We start from the raw sequence: 25309 nt of genomic DNA, 5'->3' as shown, positions 1-25309 counted from the left end.
TTACGAAAAAAAAAATTTTTTAATGCTATATTCTCATTTATGAGGGATGGTTCATAGGTGTGAATGTGAGTGCGAGTGGTGGTTTGTTTATATGTACCCTGCGATTGGCAGGTGACCAGTCCAGGGTGTACCCCACCTCTTTCCCAGAGTCAGCTTTGAGAGGCTCCAGCACGCCCGCAACCCTAATGAGAATAAGCGGTACCGAAAATGAATGGATGGATGGAATTAAATTCCTAAACTGCATATGTTGGTACTGAGTGTATGGTTTAAATTTGGTGTACAGAGTTTGAGACCGCAAAATACTAAATGATAAACGGTTAGCAATCAAGATTAGCATTAGCACGCTAGCGATTATGATTTTAGGTTTAAAAATAAATAAATAAATAAATGCGAACTACCATTCAGCTCACTCATACTTACACAGTATATCCACGTTATATGTACATTACACATCTAAATGCAGCCCTATGGAATGCAGCCCTATGGGGGGCACAAGTCAGTGCAAACTGTAGGCCGGTCCCAAGCCCGGATAAATGCAGAGGGTTGCGTCGGAAGGGCATCCGGCTTAAAACCTTGCCAAACAAATATGAGCGTTCATCCAAAGAATTCCATACCGGATCGGTCGTGGCCCGGGTTAACAACGTCCGCCACCGGCGCCGTCAACCTGCAGGGCGCTGTTGGAAATTCAGCTACTGTGGGTCGAAGTCGAAGTCGAAGAGGTGGAAAGCGGGTTCTTCGGCAGAAAGAGAAGAGGAAAACACAGAGCCTAGAACTGAATGTGGGGACTTTGAGTGTTGGGACTATGACAGGAAAATCTCGGGAGTTGGTTGACATGATGATTAGGAGAAAGGTTGATATATTGTGTGTCCAGGAGACCAGGTGGAAAGGCAGTAAGGCTAGAAGTTTAGGGGCAGGGTTTAAATTATTTTACCATGGTGTAGATGGGAAGAGAAATGGAGTCGGGGTTATTTTAAAAGAAGAGTTGGCTAAGAATGTCTTGGAGGTGAAAAGAGTATCAGATCGAGTGATGAGGCTGAAATTTGAAATTGAGGGTGTTATGTGTAATGTGATTAGTGGCTATGCCCCACAGGTAGGATGTGACCTAGAGGTGAAAGATAAATTCTGGAAGGAGCTAGATGATGTAGTTCTGAGCATCCCAGACAGAGAGAGAGTCGTAATTGGTGCAGATTGTAATGGACATGTTGGTGAAGGTAATAAGGGTGATGAAGAAGTGATGGGTAAGTACGGTATCCAGGAAAGGAACTTGGAGGGACAGATGGTGGTAGACTTTGCAACAAGGATGCAAATGGCTGTAGTGAACACTTTTTTCCAGAAGAGGCACGAACATAGGGTGACCTACAAGAGCGGAGGTAGAAGCACACAGGTGAATTACATCTTGTGCAGACGATGTAATCTGAAGGAGGTTACCAACTGTAAGGTAGTGGTAGGGGAGAGTGTGGCTAGACAGGATAGGATGGTGGTGTGTAACATGACTCTGGTGGTGGGGAGGAAAATTAGGAAGACAAAGGCAGAGAAGAGAACCATGTGGTGGAAGCTGAGACAGGACGAGTGTTGTGCAGCTTTTCGGGAAGAGGTGATACAGGCTCTCGGTGGACGGAAGAGCTTCCAGAAGACTGGACCACTGCAGCCAAGGTGATCAGAGAAGCAGGCAGGAGAGTACTTGGTGTATCTTCTGGCAGGAAAGGAGAGAAGGAGACTTGGTGGTGGAACCTCACAGTACAGGAAATCATACAAGGAAAACGGTTAGCTAAGAAGAAGTGGGACACTGAGAGGACCGAGGAGAGGCGAAAGGAATACATTGAGATGCGACACAGGGCAAAGGTAGAGGTGGCAAAGGCCAAACAAGAGGCATATGATGACATGTATGGCAGGTTGGACACTAAAGAAGGAGAAAAGGATCTATACAGGCTGGCCAGACAGAGGGATAGAGATGGGAAGGATGTGCAGCAGGTTAGGGTGATTAAGGATAGAGATGGAAATATGTTGACTGGTGCCAGCAGTGTGCTAGGTAGATGGAAAGAATACTTCGAGGAGTTGATGAATGAGGAAAATGATAGAGAAGGGAGAGTAGAAGAGGCAAGTGTGGTGGACCAGGAAGTGGCAATGATTAGTAAGGGGGAAGTTAGAAAGGCATTAAAGAGAATGAAAAATGGAAAGGCAGTTGGTCCTGATGACATTCCTGTGGAGGTATGGAAGCATCTAGGAGAGGTGGCTGTGGAGTTTTTGACCAGCTTGTTCAATAGAATTCTAGTGCGTGAGAAGATGCCTGAGGAATGGAGGAAAAGTGTACTGGTGCCCATTTTTAAGAACAAAGGTGATGTGCAGAGCTGTGGCAACTATAGAGGAATAAAGTTGATGAGCCACACAATGAAGTTATGGGAAAGAGTAGTGGAGGCTAGACTCAGGACAGAAGTGAGTATTTGCGAGCAACAGTATGGTTTCATGCCTAGAAAAAGTACCACAGATGCATTATTTGCCTTGAGGATGTTGATGGAAAAGTACAGAGAAGGTCAGAAGGAGCTACATTGTGTCTTTGTATATCTAGAGAAAGCCTATGACAGAGTACCCAGAGAGGAACTGTGGTACTGCATGCGGAAGTCTGGAGTGGCAGAGAAGTATGTTAGAATAATACAGGACATGTACGAGGGCAGCAGAACAGCGGTGAGGTGTGCTGTCGGTGTGACAGAAGAATTTAAGGTGGACGTGGGACTGCATCAGGGATCAGCCCTGAGCCCCTTCCTTTTTGCAGTGGTGATGGATAGGCTGACAGATGAGGTTAGACTGGAATCCCCGTGGACCATGATGTTTGCAGATGACATTGTGATCTGCAGTGAAAGCAGGGAGCAGCTGGAGGAACAGTTAGAAAGATGGAGGCATGCACTGGAAAGAAGAGGAATGAAGATTAGCCGAAGTAAAACAGAATATATGTGCATGAATGAGAGGGGTGGTGGGGGAAGAATGAGGCTACAGGGAGAAGAGATGGCAAGGGTAGAGGACTTTAAATACTTGGGGTCAACCGTCCAGAGCAATGGTGAGTGTGGTCAGGAAGTGAAGAAACGGGTCCAAGCAGGTTGGAACGGGTGGAGGAAGGTGTCAGGTGTGTTATGTGACAGAAGAGTCTCTGCTAGGATGAAGGGCAAAGTTTATAAAACAGTGGTGAGGCCAGCCATGATGTATGGATTAGAGACAGTGGCACTGAAGAGAAAACAGGAAGCAGAGCTGGAGGTGGCGGAAATGAAGATGTTGAGGTTCGCTCTCGGAGTGACCAGGTTGGATAAAATTAGAAATGAGCTCATCAGAGGGACAGCCAAGGTTCGATGTTTTGGAGACAAAGTTAGAGAGAGCAGACTTCAATGGTTTGGACACGTCCAGAGGAGAGAGAGTGAGTATATTGGTAGAAGGATGATGAGGATGGAGCTGCCAGGCAAGAGAGCTAGAGGAAGACCAAAGAGAAGGTTGATGGATGTCGTGAGGGAAGACATGATGGCAGTTGGTGTTCGAGAGGAGGATGCAGAAGATAGGCTCTCATGGAAAAGGATGACGCGCTGTGGCGACCCCTAACGGGACAAGCCGAAAGGAAAAGAAGATGTACATTACACATCTAACAGTGTCTTACAAATCACTTAGATGCGCTCATTGGTTTTAGAAAAAGTTTATTATTGACCCAACACTGTGTCCATCTGCAATAAATGTCCATGTGAAACATGGGTTCCGGCGGCGTAAACATGGTTCCGGGTATACCGTATTTTCACGACCATAAGGCGCACTTAAAAGTCTTAAATTTTCTCCAAAATGAACGGGCCGCCTTATAATGCGGCGCGCCTTATGTGTGCACCGAGTTCCAAAATCTATAAATGTTGTTGTGTGATGAGCACTCCGCTTGACTGACTGGGAGCATTTCCTGCCGACACGCTGCTTATATAGAGGAAAAGTGGACGTGGCTGAGGACCGTTAAAGGGGGAAGGGTGCGCGTGAAGGAGGACGCTAAAGGCACAAGTGGCCTACTCAGTCCTCAGTCCACACTTGAATCCGATTGAAATGTAGTGGCATGACCTTAAAAAGGCTGTTCATGCTCGAAAACCCCCCGTTTTTCCTGAATTCTAACAATTCTGTAAGGACGTGTGGGCCAAAGTATCTCCAGAGATGTGAAACACTCATTGCCAGTCATAGAAAACGTTTGTTTTCAGTTGTTGCTGCTGAGGAGGGCCCAACAAGTTATTAGGTTTAGGGGGCCATTACTTTTTCACACAGGACCAGGTAACTTTGAAAAGTGTTTCTTCCTTAACAAAGGAAATCACCATTTTAAAAACAGTATTTTAAGTTCACTTGGGTTATATTTGTCTATTTACATTTGTTTGATGTTAAACATTAGTGGGGAAACTTTGCAAAAATATAACAATTTGCGAAGGGGGCCAATACTTTTTCACGGCACTGTACTTCCTTAATATGCGGAACGTCACGTGACCAATAAAAAAAAAATCAGATAGCGGACTTCCTGTATGGTACGCAAACGAGCATAACTAGGTTTGATCACATGATTGTTTGAAGCCTAATTTTCTAAAATTATTTTTTTATTTATTTTTTTTATCACTGGTGTCTTCATACAAATTTAATATGATGTGAACACGAATAAAGCCTAAACATAGGCTGTCCACTTTGGTGCCTCTGTTGTGACATCTTGTCGTAAAAATGGGCATTGTAGACATTTAAAGTTCTCACGGGTACTGTTTCATGCAGTCCCCTTCACCATTCCTCCGAGTACGGAAAACGTTTTTTTTTTTTTACCCCTTTTGCCGAATGCAGAAGTAGGTTTCGCGTATACTGGATTAGCAAGAACTATGCAACCCTCAGAGTAAGTGAAACCAAACATGCTGCAACCAACTGGCGAGTAATGTGCGGGCTGTTGTTTGTCTTGCTGTCATGCAGGCGTGCTCGCGGGCCACGACAATAGGGTGAGCTGCTTGGGTGTGACTGAGGATGGCATGGCCGTGGGCACCGGCTCCTGGGACAGTTTCCTGCGGATCTGGAACTAAACTCCTCTGGGCTGTCCTCCATCAGCGCCTGCCAACCCCACCCCCACCCTCCCAACATAAACACACACACACTTCTCCCCCACCAACCCCCACACCTTTACCCCCCACTCAACGTAACATGACTCATGCAGGGCTGGTGTTGAAGGAGTGTACAGTGTCAGCCCTCTAAACAATCTTTTTACTTTTTGATTCCCCTACACAACAACCTGAATGAATACGTTCAAGCAGTCCAATCAAAAACAGTTGAGGGATAAATTACAAAAAAACCCCGAAACATCTTATTCTATAATTATGCGTGTCATTTGTAAATTTATATATAAAAGACAGTATATATGTATAGCATTATGTGTGTGTTTATATACGTATGCATAATATATGCATATATAATGTTGATATTTTTAACTTGTTTTTTTCTTATTTTTTTTTTTTCTTAATCATTTTCGGGGTTTGTGTTTTTTTTCTGCTTACTCCCATCATGATACGGCCAAGTGGCAAAAAACTCTCGGGCTGTGCTGCGGGACAGAAGTGCTCCACAGAGAACGTGATAATCTGCGTCTGTGGACATGACGCGTGTCCCTGCAAACGTCCACTGATGTTTAGAGGAAGAGGACCTGGTATTCGTCAGCACGGGAAGGAGCTCACCACGCATGTTTAGAGGGAGTCTGCGATCTAGTCAATGGAGCACTGAGGTGGATCATAAGTTAAGCATCCAGACTCAAGGACAGCCTTTCCCAAACGTTGTCAAGACCCAATTTAGACATATGTACTTTCATGACATGGACATCCAGCATACTAGGGGTGGGAATCGTGAACAAACCAGTCGGAAATTGATGGATTTAGTACCCTTTTGTACCCTTGGTTGATGGTAGCAAATACTGAGATCACATTAAGTGTCAAGAGTACTTCGGGCAAGCTATAATATTAATATTTGACACTTCTGTATCAAACTAGAGCTGCAGTAGTATAAAAATGTTATAATCCCATAGTCTCAACTTTATTTGCAGAGCACTTAAAAAAAAAAAAAAAAAAAATCTAAATAAAATCAAAATTGAACCTAAAAAGATTATAAACAAAACAATAAATTTACAAACAAAACAAATGAGGGCAGCGCGTCTCAGTGACCAAAATAATCACGGTTGCGCAAATAAGTGTTAACAAAAAATGGCACATACATTCACCTAAAACACTTTTACGCTATTTTCGATAATTACGATAGAATATAAAGTGGTAATACCAATGTTTGAAAATGTATCATAATGGGTTATCGAGAAATGTGTACCTTTTTAAGACAAAACATTTTAAATATTTGGTCCCACTGATTAAAATAAACTGCACAATAATTTATAATAACGTATCATAGCATTGAGAGAATTCACTGGACCAAAACCCAACCAAAAAAGAAATCGTGCTGCTTGGAGCATTCTCCTAACAATCCCGAGTCAATCAAAATGGAACCATGGGCCATTTGGGGCTCGGGTTTACGAAAGCCTCCTCCAGGAGATGGTGATTTTTCAACTCAAGTTTTTACAAATCAGCGCACGAGACAAGTTATCCTAGTACAAGGCCCTGTGTGTGTGTGTGTGTGTGTGTGTGTGTGTGTGTGTGTGTGTGTGTGTGTGTGTGTGTGTGTGTGTGTGTGTGTGTGGAAAGCTTTGACTGTGGAGCCTCTGGAGTACACAGAGTGGTGTGGACCATCATCACCAAGGACTACAGCGACTAGTCAGCAGTCATCTTTTTGACTTTTACAAAGAAAACAAATGAAGGAACAACAAGTCCTGGTTGTGAACAGCGCAGACCTGAAGTCATGTGCCACAAAAAAAAAATCTTTGAACACTTTCAGTGCTTTGTTTAGTTTCTTCACCAAAAAAAAACTTTGTGAACTGTTAATACTACAAGTGGACAACATGTAGAAGAGAAACGCGAGGAATGCGCTCACAAACTGCAGTTCAACAACTGAGCACATGTGACTTCACTTCCAACAGAGGTGGGGAACCTATCTAAAGATAAAACAGAGGAACTATAATTAAAAAAAAAAAAAAAAAAAAACATTGAACCCACCCACAAATGCTAAAAATAACCGTAATGCCATAAAAAAAAAATTCAGAATGTTGGACTCTGTATAATAGGCAAGAGGTTCCCCACCCCTGATTTACACACAATGTTCCCCCTTTTTTTGCTTCCACTGTGGCTCTCCTAAAGCAGAGCTTCTCAACTGGTCTCCCCTGTAACCCCAGTTTTTACATGGCCATTAAGTTGCTACCCACTTTTATACTTATCAAACCCAGCATATATATACATCCATTTCCCCCAAGGCATATACCTGTATTTGGTATCTCACGGCACACCACCAAACAAAAAATGTCACCGAAGGTGTACTGTTTCAGGGGTGTCAAACTCCTTTTTGTCGTGGGCCACACAGTAGTTATGGTTCCTCTTAGAGGGCCATTATGATTGTGAAACCAAATTCAGTATAAGTGTAATGACCTCATATTACATAATTTTTAAAAAATTAATAACTAGTTTTGAAATATGAAGTTAAAGGAAACAATTTGTTCAACTATTAATTGTAAAAAAAAAAAAAAAAAAAAAAATGATTTGGTCACAAAAAATGTTTGTAATCTCAGCATTATTAATTGTGAAACACATTTTAGCAAGAAACATGAAGTAGATCCACATGAATTGCTTTCATGGGCCACAAAAAATGAGGTGGCGGGCTGCATCTGGGTCCCGGGACTTGACTTCGACACCTATGCTGTATATACACTGAAATAATCATGATCTTGTCTCAATTTCCTCACAAATGCTCAAGAGTGAAATTCGGTCCTGTTGAGTTGACCACAAAGCTGTTTTTCTGTAGTATGAATGACAACCTGGTGGATACACAGGTTAATTGTACCTTCTGCCATCTAGTGGAAGAGCATTTTATTGTTCTATCCGTCATAGGCAGCCACATATATAGACAGACACAATATTTGTAGTGAATAAATAATTTTTAAACCAATAAAGTGAAATTGGATAATGTGCAACAACCAACCTGATGATCTCTCATGGCACACTAATGTAAATAACTGCATGTTAAAAGCGCATTTCAGAGCAGATTCTTAAAGATCTAAGGACCAAACTAAAACGAAATATCAAAATTGCAGAAAATAAGGCCACAATTAAAAAATATCAAAACTGCTCACATTACATTAACCCACACTTGACTATGCATCACACACTGGGGATTGTGTCCACTATTTAAAAATTGCTAATGTACAAAAATCGACATTTAAAATATCAATTCTTGCTTCCAACACCAGAGCGCAGTCAAATTTGACACACTTGATGCACATGTGACATCAATAGCTGTATCATAATTTAGTTTTTAAATCACTCCACCAGTTGAGAAGCACTGCGCTTTTAAAAATAAATAAAAATAAAGTTTAACATTAAGTTGTTGGACCTATCATGTGTCATCTCAGGTGCCTGTGTCCAAACATCGGACGCTTTCAGCCTTGCATCCGCCTCCATCACCACAAAGCAAAGCCTTGACTAAGAAAGGCTCGTACTTTTCCACTGGCCCATTTGAAGCACACGGTTACCCTCGTGAACACGAACGCGCACCTATAGTCAGCAAACACGAGCCTGTGCAGAATCATTCAACTTCTTAAACTTTATACTTTGTGACAATTCATTATGGTTCATTCCATGAACATACCAGGACTTTATAGCGACCTTTGTGTTTCTTTGCCTAATAATGCAGTGGTTCTCAAATGTGTGTGTGTGTGTGTGTCTGTGTATACACACAGACACACACACACACAAGTAGCATCTAAAAAAAAAAAATACTTTGCTAGTACCACCATCATGACCAGCATTAAAACACAGTAGCGTAGTTGGCCCAAGTGTTAATCAAAATTGAGGCACAGGTTTTGTTCCAAAAGGCATTTAATATTGTAAGTCACTGTAACATGATGCAATTTCAACATTAACACTGCTTAAATATAGCAAAATAAAAAAATACTGTACTGATCCAGTTAAAATGCATTGCACATAAGTTGTACCTAAATGTTGAAAAAAAAAAAAAAAAAGATTATAAGCAAATATATTGAGCTTAAAAGTTAAATACAACCGAGCTCTAATCAGGCAGTGATTATTTTTGTTCCAGTAGAGCGAGCCTCTTTACTACTGCCGCACTTTGAGGATCGCTGCATGAATGTGTTTATTTGAACAGAATGATAACCAAATAGTTATCTTGGGAATCTCTGAGGTGTGTAGGATGTGATATGTGTATGTGTGAGCACGCCTAACTTTTAGACTGACTCATTTGTGCCAATGTCATTCATGGACCCTGAGCTGTGGTATTTGCTACAGAATGCTAACATGCAACGGTGTAAAGCAGTGTTTCCCAGCTTTTATTGAGCCAATTCACATATTTTACATTAGAAAAACTCAAAAATGTTACCTTCACTTCACCTTCTGCCATTTAGTGGAAGAGTAGTTAATTATTCTGCCTGTCACTATACATCCCTGACAGACAGTTAACAAACATAAATTTGTTTAAAAAAAAAAAAAAAAAACTTCACGCAGCTCACTGGTTGGGAATCATTGCTTTAAAATTTCTTTTTGTGAAAACAGTCTGTACCGCTGTTAGCTTGTAGCCAGTTAGCCTAGCTTAGCACAAAACAGCCTTTCACCCCAGCGCCTCTAACATAAACAAATGAATGTCTTACGGTGAAACCTCCAAAGTCGCTGAAGTTGTTACCATTTCTTTTATAATAAAACTAAAAGCAAAACGAGTAACCTTTTGAATACGTAGCCAAGATGGAACAGGAAGAGCTGCTTCATGCTAATCATTGGCATCTGCGCTGCTAAATATTGTAGTCAGACCCTTTCTGACCTCACAATCCGGTCAATTTGATGCTTTATAGTGATCATATTTACCCTCTGTGGTGGAACTTTGTGTCTGTTAGACTTTGGAGATAAATTGTTTAATTTGGTTTTAATGAGTGACAACTAGTTTACTAGCACTGCTTGCTCGCTAAGCTAACCAGCTCATTTATAGCCACGTCAACAACACCAAAACAATATTCGGCGCATAAAATGTTTCCCAATTGACTTCCTTCACGGCTTTACTTTCGCTTCACCTTTGTCTGGAATGAAATTTGACCTTCTGAGCAGCGCACTAAGTGTAAATGGGCTCATTTATGTTGCCAGTGATTATTCAGCAAGCCGACGACCATCAGAGTACACAGCTGTTCAACAACAAAAGGTGCTTAGTTTGATTTAATTGAACACTTTTTTATGTTCTCAATGTTACAGTACAGATTTAGATTATGGAGCTGTCAAAACCGCTTGTTTGGGGCGCAGGTACCACAGCCTAAATAACAATACTGTAGTTTTCAATGTGGACACGTCTCAACCTCAGTGCCAACATAAAGTATAACTTTCGAGTTATTCTACATGACAAAAACATGGAGTGCCATTACCCACAAACCCCCACGGCCACCGCACTATCACAAATAATGCACTGCCTTTTTGACTCTACGTTGCTTTATCTCCTATTTATTGGTTCATGTTGTAAGCCAGTAATGACCAGGGACTTGGTGCCATGATAATTCTCCTACTGTGCTAGTATGTGAAATAATCACTTATGGGATAATTTTTATAGTCTTTTTCACACCAGATCTTTTTTTGTTTTGTTTTTTGTATTTGTACAGTGGCTTGGTGATACTGATATGTTGCCATGAGTTATTGTAATCAATAAAATAAAAAGACTTTTGACAAAAGAAGTCTACTTGGGAGTTGTGACTTTGATGACTGATATTGTGACACTGTGTATGTCTGCGGGAATGTGAAGAAAGAGACAGATGACGGTAGATTTCATGCAGTGGTGGCTTGAGATAATAGTGTTTTGTTCTGTGACCACGTTAATAATGCAAAACACTCATATCTCAAAATATCTTTCACCATTTAAATGAATAGAAATACTTTCAATCCGTTCCAGCCTCCCCCCCCCCAAAATATATATAGATATTTTTTTTAGGACAATAGCACTCTATAATATTATAAAAGCATAATAATAATATAAAGTAGACTGTCACAAATTAAACGGTTTGTGTATCATGATTACTTTTTTGCGATTCTGCGGCTAATAGTTTGAACGCCTTGGCCACCTGAGAGGAGTATAATACATGTACAGGGAGACTGAGCAGACAATCACAACTCGGGGAGCCACAGGCATATTAGCCGTCCTATGTAGAGGACAAAGAATTACATGATCGTGGGTTTTGTTATGTTGTCTGTCTACATGTGTCGCTCCACCATTGACTTTACCATGGTGTAGATGGGAAGACAAATTGAGTTATTATTACAAAGGAAGAATTAGCTAAGAATGTTTTGGAGGTGAAAAGAGTATCAGATCAAGTGATGAGGCTGAAACTTGAAATTGAGGGTGTTTTGTATAATGTGTTTAGCAGCTATACCCCACAGGTAGGATGTCACCTAGAGGTGAAAGAGAAATTCTGGAAGGAGCAAGATGTAGTTCTGAGCATCCCTGACCGAGAGAGACTTGTGATTGGTGCAGATTGTACTGGACACGTTGGTGAAGGAAACAGGGGTGATGAAGAAGTGATTGGTAAGTACAGCACCCAGGAAAGGAACTTGGAGGGACAGATGGTGGTAGACTTTACAAAAAGGATGGAAATGGCTGTTGTGAATTTTTTTTTTTTTTTTTTTTTTCTCTCCAGAAGAGGCAAGAACATAGGGTGACCTACAAGAGCGGAGGTAGAAGCACGCAGGTGGTTACATCTTGTGCAGACGATGTAATCTGAAGGAGGTTACTGACTCTAAGGTAGTGTGTGCGTCAAGTCTCGCTTACCCCAGGCTCCCATGCACCTTTAGGCACTATGAGAGTCCTGACTGGCTCTCGGTTTAAAGGGTTAAAGCTAAAATTTTCCATTAGTTTTTGCCATTACTCAACGTGTTAGAGAAGGGTGTGGCTAGACAGTATAGGATGGTGTTGTGTAAGATGACTCTGATGGTAGGAAGGAAGAAAAAGCCAGAGCAGAGAACCATGTGGTGGAAGCTGAGAAAGGACTTTTCAAGAAGAGGTGAGACAGGCTCTCAATGGACACGAGGAGCTTCCAGAAGACTGGACCACTACAGCCAAAGGTGAGCAGAGAGACAGGCAGAAGAGTACTTGGTGTACGAAAGGGGAGGAGATGATTTGGTGGTGGAACATCAAAGTACAGGAAATCATACAAGGAAAGAGGTTAGCTAACAAGAAGTGGGACACTGAGAGGACTGAGGAGAGGGAAAGGAATACATGGAGATGTGATGTAGGGCGAGGATAGAGGTGGCAAAGGCCAAACAAGAGCCATATGATCATGTCCAGTATGCCAGGTTGGACACTAAAGGAGAAAAATATCTATACAGGTTAGCCAGATATGGGATGTGCAGCAAGTTAGTGTGATTAAGGACAGAGATGGAAATGTGTTGACTCGTGCCAGTAGTCTGCTGGATAGATGGAAAGAATACTTTGCGGAGTTGAGGAATGAGGAAAATGAGAGACAAGGGAGAGTTGAAGAGGCAAGTGTGGTGGACCAGGAAGTAGCAATGATAAGGGGGAAGTTAAAAAGGCACTAAAGAGGATGAAAATAGAAAGGCAGTTGGTCCTAATGACATTCCTGTGGAGGTATGGAAGCATCTAGGAGAGGTGGTTGTGGGGTTTTTGACCAGGTTGTTCAACAGAATTCTAGCGGGTGAAAAGATGCCTGAGGAATGGAGGAAAAGTGTGCTGATGCCCATTTTTAAGAACAAGAGTGATGTGCATTCCTGTGGGAACTATAGAGGAATAAAGTTGATGAACCACACAATGAAGTTAGGAGAAAGAGTAGTGGAGGCGAGACTCAGGACAGAAGTGAATATTTGCGAGCAACAGTATGGTTTCATGCCTAGAAAGAGTACCAAAGATGCATTCTTTTCCTTGAGCGTGTTGATGTACAGAGGTCAGAAGGAGCTGCATTATGTCTTTGTAGATCTAGAGAAAACCTATGACCTAGAGAAGAACTGTGGTACTGCATGCGGAAGTCTGGAGTTGCAGAGATGTTAGAATAATACAGGACCCTGTATGAGGGCAGCAGAACAGTGGTGATGTGTGCTGGAGGTGTGACAGAGGAGTTTAAGGTGGAGGTGGGACTGCATCAGGGATCAGCCCTGAGCCCCTTCCTGTTTGCAGTGGGGATGGATTGGCTGACAGATGAGGTTAGACTGGAGTCCCCGTGGACCATGATGTTTGCAGATGAAATTGTGATGGCAGGTGGAAGAACATTTAGAAAGATTGAGGCATGCACTGGAAAGCAGAGGAATGAAGATTAGCCGAAGTGAGACAGAATATATGTGCATCAATGAGAGGGGTGGATGGGGAAGAGTGAGGCTACAGGGAGAAGAGATAGCAAGGGTGAAGGACTTAAAATACTTGGGGTCAACAGTCCAGAGCAATGGTGAGTGTGGTAAGGAAGTGAAGAAACTGGTCCAAGCAGGTTGGAACGGGTGGAGGAAGGTGTCAGGTGAGTTATGTGACAGAAGAGTCTCTGCTAGGATGAAGGGCAAAGTTTATAAGACAGTGGTGACTGTCTGTTGTCGTACTAGAGAGGCTCAAACTACCGGAGACGAATTCCTTGTTTTTTGGACATACTTGGCAAATAAAGAGGATTCTGATTCTGAAGAGATGAGGAGGCAGGAGATAGGCTTACATCGAAAAGGATAACACACCGTGGAGACCCCAAACGGGAGAAGCCAAAAGGAAAAGAAGAAATTCACTATTTGCCAAACTGCAGCTTGTTGTGAAATGAGTTGAGCTCAGTGCCAGCATAGTGATCGTATCTCAGATTAATGGGATTTCTTTCATTTCAGTGGAAAAGTTGATTTAAGATACCAGTGATTTTATTTACGAGCATGGTGACATAGTGGATGGTGAGTGATTCCGACCACAGCCATTATTTCCCTCTCCCGTGATGCATTTTGCACCTGCCTCTACCCTGTCGTACCCTACAATACATTTTTTTGATGGAAGGTTTTTCAACCAAAACTGAAAAAAATTACAACAGGTGTTTTTTTTTTTGGTGGTTTTATTTATTCCAAACTTGCATCTGTTGGAGCATTCGGACACAAACACAGGCGAGATTGGAGCAGTTTAAAAAGTGCATATTGAATATTAGTTGTCTCAGATAGATACTGGTTCAGGAAAAAATATATATATATTATATATACTATATATATGTATTTCTTTTACATTTTCAATTGCAAGAAAATAGTATTTCCTCCAAGTGTCTACCCCAATGAATGCATTATCTGCTTGACCACACCCTAGTCGAGATGTCATAAAAATCACAACTGCTGAGAAGACGTGGCATCTGTAAAGCTGAAGTTTACAGTGTAGTTTAAAGAGAAAGCACTGCTGTATGCAGCGGGAAGCATTCAGGGTGAAAAATAATTGGATTTAGGAAAAAAAAAAAAAAAATGCATTTGTACAGATAGGCGCCTACCTTACTCGTATTATCTAGATGCCAGGTAGCCTCTGCAGTTGATTAAATAAGCACCCTTGGCCACAATTTGAGGAAATACTTTTAATCAGGTGATGTTTATACAATAGATTTGCACTACATCCCAAATTATCTCTCAATAGTAAATGTATTTTTTGTTGCCAACACATGTGCCGTCTGACAGACGCAAAAAGATCATTTATTTCACAAACATTTGTCAAAAAAGGCATATTCACAGTCTGAAGCACATTAGTGTACAAATATAGCACCCCGATAGTTGGTATTCTTTATGATACTACTGTCACATAGAGTGGACAAGTCCAAGACTTAAACAGGTGGTTTATTCTGAAACAATAATAAAAAAACAATTCCTAATGGAACTAAAGAGAACAGACAACAGAATCATCCATAATCTTTATGGCTGTGAAGTTGTGGGAAAAATGCTTTTGTTGATGGATTATTTTGTGCCTTTCCGAAGACTGACTTCAGTGTTGAGGCTGCAGGTACTGCTTTGTAAATGTCTCCAACTGTTTCTCCAGCTCACTGGCTTTGTGCCTGAAGACCACAAATAACACACACAGATTAGTGAAAAGAGCTACAAGAATAAAATTGCAATCAGAAGTGTAAAATTTTTGACCTTTTGACCCGAAGAAGAACACATCCAAAGTCGTGCTTGTGCCTCAACGGTAGTGTTTCATAACTTTGTTAAAATAAATAACCAGTCGCCTCAGTGCAACACTTGGAATAAGATATGCAGAAGTCTGATGTGCGCCATCCCACTCTGAGCCTCAGTCTACACCGCGCAGAACTTCAGTGGGCGAGTGTGAAACGATAAAATACGTCTATGCCAACAAGGTAAACGGTGGGTTGCACTGATGGTTTTTAGCATTTATTTTAGTCTTCGAACCAACATAAGAGCTGATGACACAAAAATTAAATATTAATTATTTTACCATACTGGAAAGAGAGTAAAAATAGTTGCATTCCAATCTTAACAATGAGCAACTTTACATCACAATGAATTGGGAAAAAATTCCCATGAACGTTGTCTCCCTGTATCACAAACACTAACCTTGTGCCTCATCGGTGGGTAGGTAAACGTTTTACAGAGCATTTGATTCCATTCATTACTCTCTTTCATGCCATCCCATTTTACTTTTGTTTTTACCGGTGTCGTGTGAAGTTATTTTTTTCGTGCCAAAATGCTTTGTTCCGGTGCGTACCCTTCAAAATAAAAGGCTACACTACAAAGTTAAAACTTGTGATAAAACAGTCACAAATCACTATTTTAACTGCTATATTTAACTTTTACTTGAAACAATAATGATTAAAGGCAGATGGGTTAGGTACACACACATTGCCTTTTAGTTCATGGGTTTGATATTGATACTGGTTAAAAAGAACCCTGAGTCAAATGTTCATCTTAGTCTATGCTACGGGCTGCTAAGAAAATCGATGTTCATAATTTGGACACCCCTCCTTTAAACCATGCAAAAAAATATTACCCAGCCCCCTAAAACACTGGTGTCAAACTGGTGGCCCGGGGCCCAGATCTGGCCCGCGAAAGCAAATCAAAATTGCTCATTGTGTTCTGGTGTAAAACCATTGAGATATTTGCAAGCATTTTTTTTGTTACCAATCCCACAAATGTAATTGTCGAAAAACGTGTTTTTATAGGCTTCTGATTTCAAAACTGGTTATTCATCAATGTGTTGTGTATACTGTATGTAATTACAGTATATGAGGCAATCTTTCATTTATATGGGTTCACAGTCGTAGCGGCCATCCGAGGGAAGTCATAACTACGATGTGGCCCGGGACAAAAATGGGTTTGACACCCCTGCCCTAAAAGAATCAGAATCGAGAATTGTTTGGAAGCGCAATCGAAATGAAAAACAGGGACCGGAATCGGTCAAATTTAAATGACGCCCAGCCCTAATAATAAGTAACAAGGTTGTACTTTTACAAGTATAAAGTTGTAATATGAGAAGTTTAAAAAAATGTTACGAGTTCAATCAAAACATTACGTAATTTGAAAAATGGTAATTTCATGAGAATAAATACTTTGAAATTCTAAAAAAATGAACAAAAGGTTGTCACTTTATGAAAATGAACAAATATGAGTCGTAATTTGACAAGTTTATAATTTAGAATAGGAGAATAGTGTATACACCGGCTGAAGTAAGTATTTAGCACGTCACCATTTGTCTCGCTAAATATACTTCCAAAGGTGCTATTGACCTGAAAATTTCAACCCAACCCAAGTAATCGATACATACAAAGAAAGTAGAACAAATAAGCTCAGAAATTAAGTTGTGTGTAAAAATGTGAAATGACACAAACGTATTGTACACATGAAGGCAGGTGCAAAAAGGTATGGAAAGCCAAGACAACACCTAAAATTATCAATAATCAAACAGCAATCCAGCCCCTTGTCAGTGTAAATTAATATCAGCTGGTTTAGTCCTAATTGATGGCTTACAAAGAGGTCTCATTGCCAAGTTGTGGGTAAAAGCAGAGAGCTGTCACAAGACCATTGCAAACTAATTGTTGCAAAACATAACAATGGCATTGGTTACAGCCCATATCTAAGCTTCTGAACGTTCCAGTGAGCACGGTTGAGGCCATAATGCGTAAGTGGAAAGCCAATCACACCACCATAAATTTGTGTCGATCAGGTGCTCCTCGCAAGATTTCTGACAGAGGAGTGCAAAGAATAATCAGAAGAGTTGTCCGAGAGCCAAGGACCACCTGTGGAGAGCTTCAAAAAGACCTGGAATTAGCAGGTACTGTTGTCACAAAGTAAACTGTGAGTAATGCACTCCACCGCCAGGGCGTGCATGCACGCTCACCACGCAAGACCCCTGGGGGAAAAAAAAAGCACGTCAAAGCTTGTTTAAAGTTTGCTGAACAAAATTTGGACAAGCCAGTTAAATACTGGGAGAATATAGTCTGGTCAGATAAGAGCAAAATTTAACTGTTTGGATGTTTATGCACACCACGTTTGGCGGAGAAATTGTACTGCACATCACCCAAAAAACACCATGCGAACATGATGGTGTGGGGCTGCTTTTTAGCAAATGGTACTGGTAAACTTCACATTGAAGGAAGGATGAATGGGCAAATGTATAGAGACATTCTTGACAAAACCCGCTGCCATCTACGAAGATGATGAAAATGAAACGAGAGTGGACATTTTAGCAGGATAATGATCCAAAACATACGGCCAAGAAAACTCTCAATTGGTTTCAAAGAAAAAACAAAGCTGCGAGAATCACCTGACTTGAATCCAATCAAAAATCTATGGAAAGAACTGAAACTCAAGGTCCATAAAAGAAGATTTGAAGACTGCTTGTGTGGAGGAATGGGCCAAAATCACACCAGAGCAATGTGTGCGCCTCGTTTCTCCATACAGGAGGCGTCTTGAAGCTGTCATTGCAAACTTTTGGGAAAAGTATTAATTAAATACAAGTTGGTGTGTTCAATACTTTTTCCTATCATTACACACACCTTAATTTCTGATCTTATTTGTTCTACTTTCTTTGTATGTATGGATTACTTGGGCTGTTCTCAACATCTGGTGATATTTTCAGGTCAATAGCAACTTTGGAAGTATATTTGAGAAAAACGGTGATGTGTTGAATACTTATTTCAGTCGCTGTATATTATATACCAGATAATATAAAGCCCTATAAAATAACATTCTGAGAAAAAAAGCTGCAATTATACAAGACTAAATTTACTTTATTACATAGGATTAATATATTGTCGTGGACTTACCGCAGACTCTTGGCGCGTGTCTGGACGCTCTCCAGCTGATCGACGTTGGCACTCAGTCGCTGGATTTCTGCCTCGAGCTCCACCTGCGTCTGCTTGACCTGATTACACAGCCGAGCGAAGGTGGTCGCCATCTCCCTGGGAATGCAGACAATGCTTGATTAGTTCTACTGTAGGCCTCAAACACATGGCTCAGTTTTTATTTTTATCAATTTGAGTTGGGCGGCACAGTTGGCTACTGTTTAGCACATCTGCCTCACAGTTCTGAGGACCGGGGTTCAAATCCCGGCCCCGACTGTGTGGAGTTTGCATGTTCTCCCCGTGCCTGCGTGGGTTTTCTCCGGGTACTCCAGTTTCCTCCCACATCCCAAAAAGATGCATTGTAGGTTAATTGAAGACTCTAAATTGCTCGTAGGTGTGAATGGTTGTTTGTTTAGATGTGCCCTGCGATTGGCTGACGAACAGTTCAGGGTGTACCCCGCCTCTCGCCTGAAGATACCTGGGATAGGCTCCAGCATGCCCACGACCCGCGTGAGGATAAGCGGAACGGAAGATGAATGAATGAATGAATTTGAGTTGTACAAAGTATAAGTACAGGGTACTTTTGTCAATTCTACAATAAGCCTAGCACATACAGAGGATTGTAATTATGGTACTCAAGGGCCTACGGTGCTACAAAAGACGGTATAAATAATAAACATCAGTATAAAGAAGCAAAATATAACTATGGTATATACAGTATAAAAAGTCCGCGTTGCTGATGAGACCCACCACAGTTGTGTCGTCTGCAAGCTTGATGAAGAGATTGGAGCTGTGCATCGGTGTGCAGTGATAGGTCAGCAGGGTGAAAAGGAGGAGCTCAACAAATATCCTTGAGGAGTCCCGTGTTCAGGGTGGTGGTGCTGGATGTGTTGCTGCTGACCCGTGCTGCCTGCGGTCTCCCTGTCAGTTGTACAACCCCAATTCAAATGAAGTTGGGACGTTGTGTTAAACATAAATAAAAACAGAATACAAAGATTTGCAAATCATGTTCAACCAATATTTAATTGAATACACTAGAAAGACAAGATATTTAATATTTAATGTCTGATAAACTTGATTGTTTTTAGCAAATATTCAGTAACTTAGAATTTTATGGCTGCAACACGTCCCAAAAAAGCTGGGACAGGAGGCAAAAAAGACTGATAAAGTTGAGGAATGCTCATCAAACACCTGTTTGGAACATCCCATAGGTGAACAGGCTAATTGGGAACAGGTGGGTGCCATGATTGGGTATAAAAGGAGCTTCCCTGAATTGCCCAGTCATTCACAAGCAAAGATGGGGCGAGGTTCACCTCTTTGTGAACAAGGGCGTGACAAAATAGTCGAACAGTTTAAGGACAATGTTCCTCAACGTACAATTCCAAGGAATTTAGGGATTTCATCATCTACAGTCCATATCATCATCAAAAGGTTCAGAGAATCTGGAGAAATCACTGCATGTAAGCGGCAAGGCCGAAAACCAACATTGAATGCCCGTGACCTTCGATCCCTCAGGCGGCACTGCATCAAAACCGACATCAATGTGTAAAGGATATCACCACAAGGGCTCAGGAACACTTCAGAAAACCAATGTCAGTAAATACAGTTCGGCGCTACATCCATAAGTGCAACTTGAAACTATGTGAACGTGTTGCAGGCATAAAATTTTAAGTTAATGATTATTTGCTAAAAACAAGGTTCATCAGTTTGAACATTAAATATCTTGTCTGTAGTGTATTCAATTAAATATAGGTGGAACATGATTTGCAAATCATTGTATTTTGTTTTTATTTGTTTAACAAAACGTCCCAACTTCATTGGAATTGGGGTTGTACATCGAAGTGCTGAGCCCCAGCTGGTTCAGTTTGTGAATCAGTTGTTGGGGGATGATGGTATTGCATGCTGAGCTGAAGTCTACGAACAGCATTCGGACATATGAGTCCTCAAGAGTCCAGGTGTGCGAGGGCAGTGAAGATGGCATCATCGGTTGACCGGTTGGACCGATATGCAAACTGGAAGTGGGGGAGGGGAGGGCACTTGATGTGGTGGACGACTCGCCGCTCGAAGCACTTCTACAGGATGGGAGTGAGCGCTACCCGACGGTAGTTATAGAAGCAGGAGGGAGAGAACTTCTTCGGGACCGGGATGATGGTGGTGGCTTTGAAGCACGTAGGGACAACAGCCTGACTCGAGGAGGTGTTGAAGATGTCCTTGAAGACATCTGTGACTTCAGCTGCACAGTCCCTCAGAACAAGACCCCAGGTATGTTAGCTGGGGCCGAGGCTTTACGTGCGTTGATCCTGCCGAGGGATCTTCTCACGCTGTCCTGGGTCAGTGTCAGCACCTGGTCACAAGGAGGGGGTGGAGTCTTGCGTAAAGTTGTTTAGCTCATTCAGCAGGGAGGTGGAGCTGTCACAGGTCTGTGGTGAGGATTTGTAGTCCGTGATGGTCTGAATACCTCGCCACAGACTCGTGGTGTCACTCCTGTAACTGAAGCGGTGGGCGATCCTCCTGGAATACTCCCTGATGCCATGGGACGGATTGGCCCTGGCTGTCCTCAGGCCCTCCTCATTCCCAGATCTAAAAGCAGCGTTGCGGACCTTCAGTAGTCCGGAGACCTCCGCCATCAGCCATAGCTTCTGATTAGCATGAACAGTGATGGACTTAGTGGTTGTGACATCATCCATGCACTTGTTAATGTAGGCAGTAACAGTCTCTGTGTACTCCTGAAGGTCAGTGATGGAGTTCTAGGTGGCAGCCAGTTTGAACATGGTCTAGTCTGTCGTGGCAAAATGGTGTTGAAGTGCCTCTAGTGACCCTTCTGGCCACACTGACCCACCTGTTTCAGAACTGGTTGGGTGACTTTAACCAGTGGTCTGTAAGCTGGCATTAGCATTACAGTGAGGTGGTCCGAGGCACCGAGGTGGGGGAGGGGAAGGGCCTTGTAGGCTCCTCTCAGGGGGGTAAAAACATTGTCCAGAGTATTATTTCCCCGTGTTCGAAAGTGAATGCTTGAGTAGAGTTTTGGAAACACAGTCTTGGGCTCAGCATGGTTGAAATCCCCAGCCAGGATGAGGAAAGCATCTGGGTGGGCCGTCTGCTGCTCACTGATATAATTGTATAGTTCGCTCAGTGCCTCACTCCTGTTGTTGTTATTGGAGCTGGGAGGGATGTAACCAGCCACAAGCAGTATGGCAGTACATTCCCTCTGCAAATAAAATGGCTGGCACTTCAGAACCATAAACTCCAGTAGTGGTGAGCAGTGTTGACTGACCAAGACAGCGTCCCGGCAACATTGATGTAAACACAGAGCCCGCTGCCGCGGGTCTTGCCTCTCTCGGCAGCATGTTAGCCGGTCTAGCTGAATGCCGCCATCTGGAACACTGCTGTTAACCCATGTTTCCACAAACACAAAAACACAGCGCTCTCTCACAGTCTTACAGGTAGAGCGGAGTAGTCGAATGTAATCCAGCTTGTTGTCCAGAGAGCCTACGCTGGCTAACACGATGGTGGGAATTGCCAGCTTGTGCGGTTTAGCCACTAGCCTTGCTTGGATACCTCCACGCTTCTGCTTCCTCCTCCCCTGTTTGGGCGCGATACAGGAGTGGGGGTCGTTGTTGTAGGCTCCTGAGCAGACCACAGTTCTGTAGCTCCTCAGTGAGAGTAGACTTTAACTCCGTAAAAGTAGTTCTGCCTGCGTCGAGCAGAAACCTACGACTGTATCTGCGCCTTGCGACATGTAGACATGACAAAGATGGAATAAAACACTCTGACATATAAGACAAAGGACACAAAAACACCGTTCGGTCGGGACAGAGAGAAGTCGCTGCGTGCGTACGCGCCATGATGGCCACATTATTGGTGGAAAAAGCATTTAAATGACTTTTCTTGGTATATCACAAAAACCTAGCATTTGAACAGGGGAGTATAGACTTTTAATATCCACTGTGTGCAGTTGCTTACTGCTGCACTTGGTGGCTACAGTTGGCGCTGGTGAAGCTGATGATGAGCTGTAGCTTGTCTGTGGCGTAGTCCACAAACTGGCGCTTCAGGCTGCGCTCCTTGGCCTTGGTGGTCCACGTGAGGCGCTCGTACAGGTACAGCAAACTGTAGATGGAGGCCATCATGCCGATCAGCCTCCAGCCCAATGTCTTCCACACCTACACACACACACCCAGCAACTCCATTATGAAATTCAAAGTAAACATGTCTGGCAAACAAGTTCGTACCACTCCTCCGACGACAATAGCGCTCATTGATGTGCGGGAGGTGAGGGATGCGGCGTTGGTTGCCATGGCGACCATCAGGTCTTCCTGGCTCATGAGGGCTGTCTCGTGGTTGGGTGGCGCGGCGGTGGACGGGGGTCCTGAGGAGGGCGTTGTGGCCGAGGGCAGAGCTGGTAGAGAAGCCTGTTGGAAATGTAAGTGATGTTGACGTACACTTGTCGTGGGCATTAATGTCAGATTAACTTTTAATGACTTCTTATCTTGGGGCATTTAATGATTTGCATGAAGCTTTTCACAGCATGAATGGTTAACATCTGCAGTGATTTTTAAAACAAGAATGAAGTATAAATCTACAATCTCTCATGCCTGTGAATATCATTCATCCAGCTCATTTCATTCTGGGTGCATTGAATCAATTGTAACTGGACTGTTCTGTTTTTTTTAGAAGACGTTTCGCCTCTCATCCGAGCAGCCTTCCTCAGTTCATGCGACAAGGCTTAGTTAGGACGAACTAGCCAGTGTTTGTGTGGAAAACTCAACTTTTTATGCTCCAATTTAGAGGCACCACGTATGGAATCTTTCTTTTGGAATGCAAAAAAAGGGGAGAGCCGCTAAGCAGTCTGGCCGAGAGGCCATTGTCCGGCCACCAGATTCGTTGGGTGGAAACTCCTTCATTGATATTCCATTCAGTTGTAAAGTGGTCGTGGAGTTACCTAACTGTCAAGGAGGCTGTGTTGTTTGCTGGAGGCAGAATTAGAAGCATTAGTATATCTGGTTTCCATAATTAAATGAGCCTGATCATCTGCGATTTATTTTATTTTATTTTATTTATTTATTTTTCACATTTAAAATGTGGGCACTGCTGCATATGAAAAGTGTTTCATTTGTAGCAGTGACGCAACCCAGCCACCAGGGAACGAACGTAAGCGTTAAGGGTTCATTCAGGGCAGACATCGCCCTCTGTGGCCATCTTCAAAATAAAAACTTAAAAAGGCATTGATGTCTAACTTACTAATATATGAAGCTTTGATTTTGAAGTTGGCCCTCTCAGCACGTTGGCAGAGAGGCGGCGTGTCACGGTAAGACACTATTAACAATCGTTGTGGCTGGCTTGACTTCAACTTTTCGGCTGGCCTGACCGCAGTAAAAACAAACAAACAAAAGGGCGGGAGTAAATAGAGAGGGAAATCACAACTGTCGAGTTCTTTGCAGTTTGTGACCGTGCGCGACTGAACAACGAACAAGCAGAACAATGGAGACATACCCGCCCTTGACAATTTACTATATGGACGGATTTACCAAAAGAAAAGTTGGTGCTTACAGCCTCCTGCCTTTTATGGATGAACTGTATTTGGTCCCATTAACTCATTCAGTGCCACTGACAAATTAACTCATCAAGTAGAAACAATATATTCTCTACCGTTGACGCGTTAACGTGTCAAATACGTTTTTTCACAGGGTTGGGAAGACCAGAGTCTGGTGCACCCTTACTTTAATTATCAAGCTGGGAATCATTTGTTTGTTTTTGTTTTGTTACTAAAAACCGACAACAGAGGGGAGCAATGCACGGTTTTAGATATGACAAACTGCCCTCTTGAGCCTATGCACAAAGCAGAGTTTGCAGGCCAAAAATGGTCTCGCGCAAAGGCTGGAAGTCGGAGGAACTGAAGCATTTATACACTCAAAGAGATAACTGTATAACTGAGATCTTCTATAACGAGGACCCTGTCAACAGCCAGGAAACAACACAAAGTGTCATGATTGACGTGAATTCCGGTGAGTTAGCGTCGCTCGCAGCGCATTATATAGCTAAACACATGCTTATTTTGCAATCAAAAGCCATTCCTAAATGTTGTTTTAGCTGGATTCTGCAATGAAAACACTTTCAGATGTCCGAGGTGTGAGAAAAAGCAAAAAAATATATACTAGCAACTGCTTTTGTTTTTTTGCTGAAAGAAGAGCGTCCATCCTTTTAATTTAGTAAATTTGGTATGAACATAATCATTGAACACAGTATTCTGTAGGCCTTGAAAGATCGGTCAAAATCCTCAAAAACGGCTGGCACTAAGGGGGTTGTCTTATTTTTTATTATTAGCTGTCATTTATTCTTATTTAAATATTCCTTTTGCACTGAAAACTGTTACATATTGTTTGTGGAAAAGTAGTGCAATAAAAATTGATTTTCCCCAAACAAGGAATAATTGTGATAATATTAATCAAAATAATTGTGATTATTATTTTGGCCATAACAAACTTATACTATGAAGTGAAGGGAAACATATTTATGTGAATAGTTATAGGTTAGGTGATTATTTATTTAAATTCATTGCCTGGCCACTTTATATTGAATTTGCTGGTACTTTTTTGTAATAAATAAATAAACCATTTAGGGGGTGGATGCCTCACAGTTCTGAGGATCCAAGTTCAAATCTGGGCTTGTCTGTGTGGAGTTTGCATGTTTTCTCCGGGTACTCCGATTTCCTCCCACATCCCAAAAACATGCATGGTAGGTTAATTGTAGACTCTAAATTGCCCGTAGGTGTGAATGTGAGTGCGAATGGTTGTTTGTTTAGATGTGCCCTGCGATTGGCTGGCGAACAGTTCAGTGTGTACTCTGCCTTCTTGCCCAGAGTCAGCTGGGATAGGCTCCAGCACACCCGCGACCCCAGTGAGGATAAGCGGTACAGAAAATGGAAAATAAATA

The 25309-nt window shown here is 42.2% G+C and overlaps 2 protein-coding genes and 1 long non-coding RNA gene across 13 annotated transcripts in view; 2 read left to right on the top strand and 1 right to left on the bottom strand.

Moving 5' to 3' along the window:
- The window catches only part of LOC133481397 (guanine nucleotide-binding protein subunit beta-4), a 48630-nt gene extending 37802 nt beyond the window's left edge, over positions 1-10828 (top strand). For all 8 annotated transcript variants that reach the window (XM_061780682.1, XM_061780680.1, XM_061780683.1 and 5 more), the window contains one exon: positions 4948-10828. In XM_061780682.1, the coding sequence (XP_061636666.1) occupies positions 4948-5054 (107 nt within the window). In that variant the 3' untranslated portion in view covers positions 5055-10828. The remainder of the gene's footprint in view (positions 1-4947) is intronic.
- A 380-nt stretch (positions 10829-11208) lies between these two features.
- The window catches only part of LOC133481400 (uncharacterized), a 14608-nt gene continuing 507 nt past the window's right edge, over positions 11209-25309 (top strand). The window contains exons 1-2 of the long non-coding RNA XR_009789546.1: positions 11209-12209; positions 17260-17367. This is a non-coding gene — a long non-coding RNA (uncharacterized LOC133481400). The remainder of the gene's footprint in view (positions 12210-17259; positions 17368-25309) is intronic.
- mfn1b (mitofusin 1b) overlaps positions 14646-25309 on the bottom strand; it is a 27071-nt gene continuing 16407 nt past the window's right edge. For all 4 annotated transcript variants that reach the window (XM_061780675.1, XM_061780676.1, XM_061780677.1 and 1 more), the window contains exons 15-18: positions 22609-22788; positions 22343-22539; positions 18362-18496; positions 14646-15136 (exon numbers count right to left, since the gene is read on the bottom strand). In XM_061780675.1, coding sequence (XP_061636659.1) covers positions 15067-15136; positions 18362-18496; positions 22343-22539; positions 22609-22788 — 582 coding nt within the window. In that variant the 3' untranslated portion in view covers positions 14646-15066. The remainder of the gene's footprint in view (positions 15137-18361; positions 18497-22342; positions 22540-22608; positions 22789-25309) is intronic.

This window comes from Phyllopteryx taeniolatus, chromosome 7, assembly GCF_024500385.1.
Source record: "Phyllopteryx taeniolatus isolate TA_2022b chromosome 7, UOR_Ptae_1.2, whole genome shotgun sequence".
NCBI lineage: Eukaryota > Metazoa > Chordata > Actinopteri > Syngnathiformes > Syngnathidae > Phyllopteryx > Phyllopteryx taeniolatus.
The sequence above is the reverse complement of the archived record's forward strand: the minus strand, read 5'-3'. Positions and strand labels throughout refer to the sequence as shown.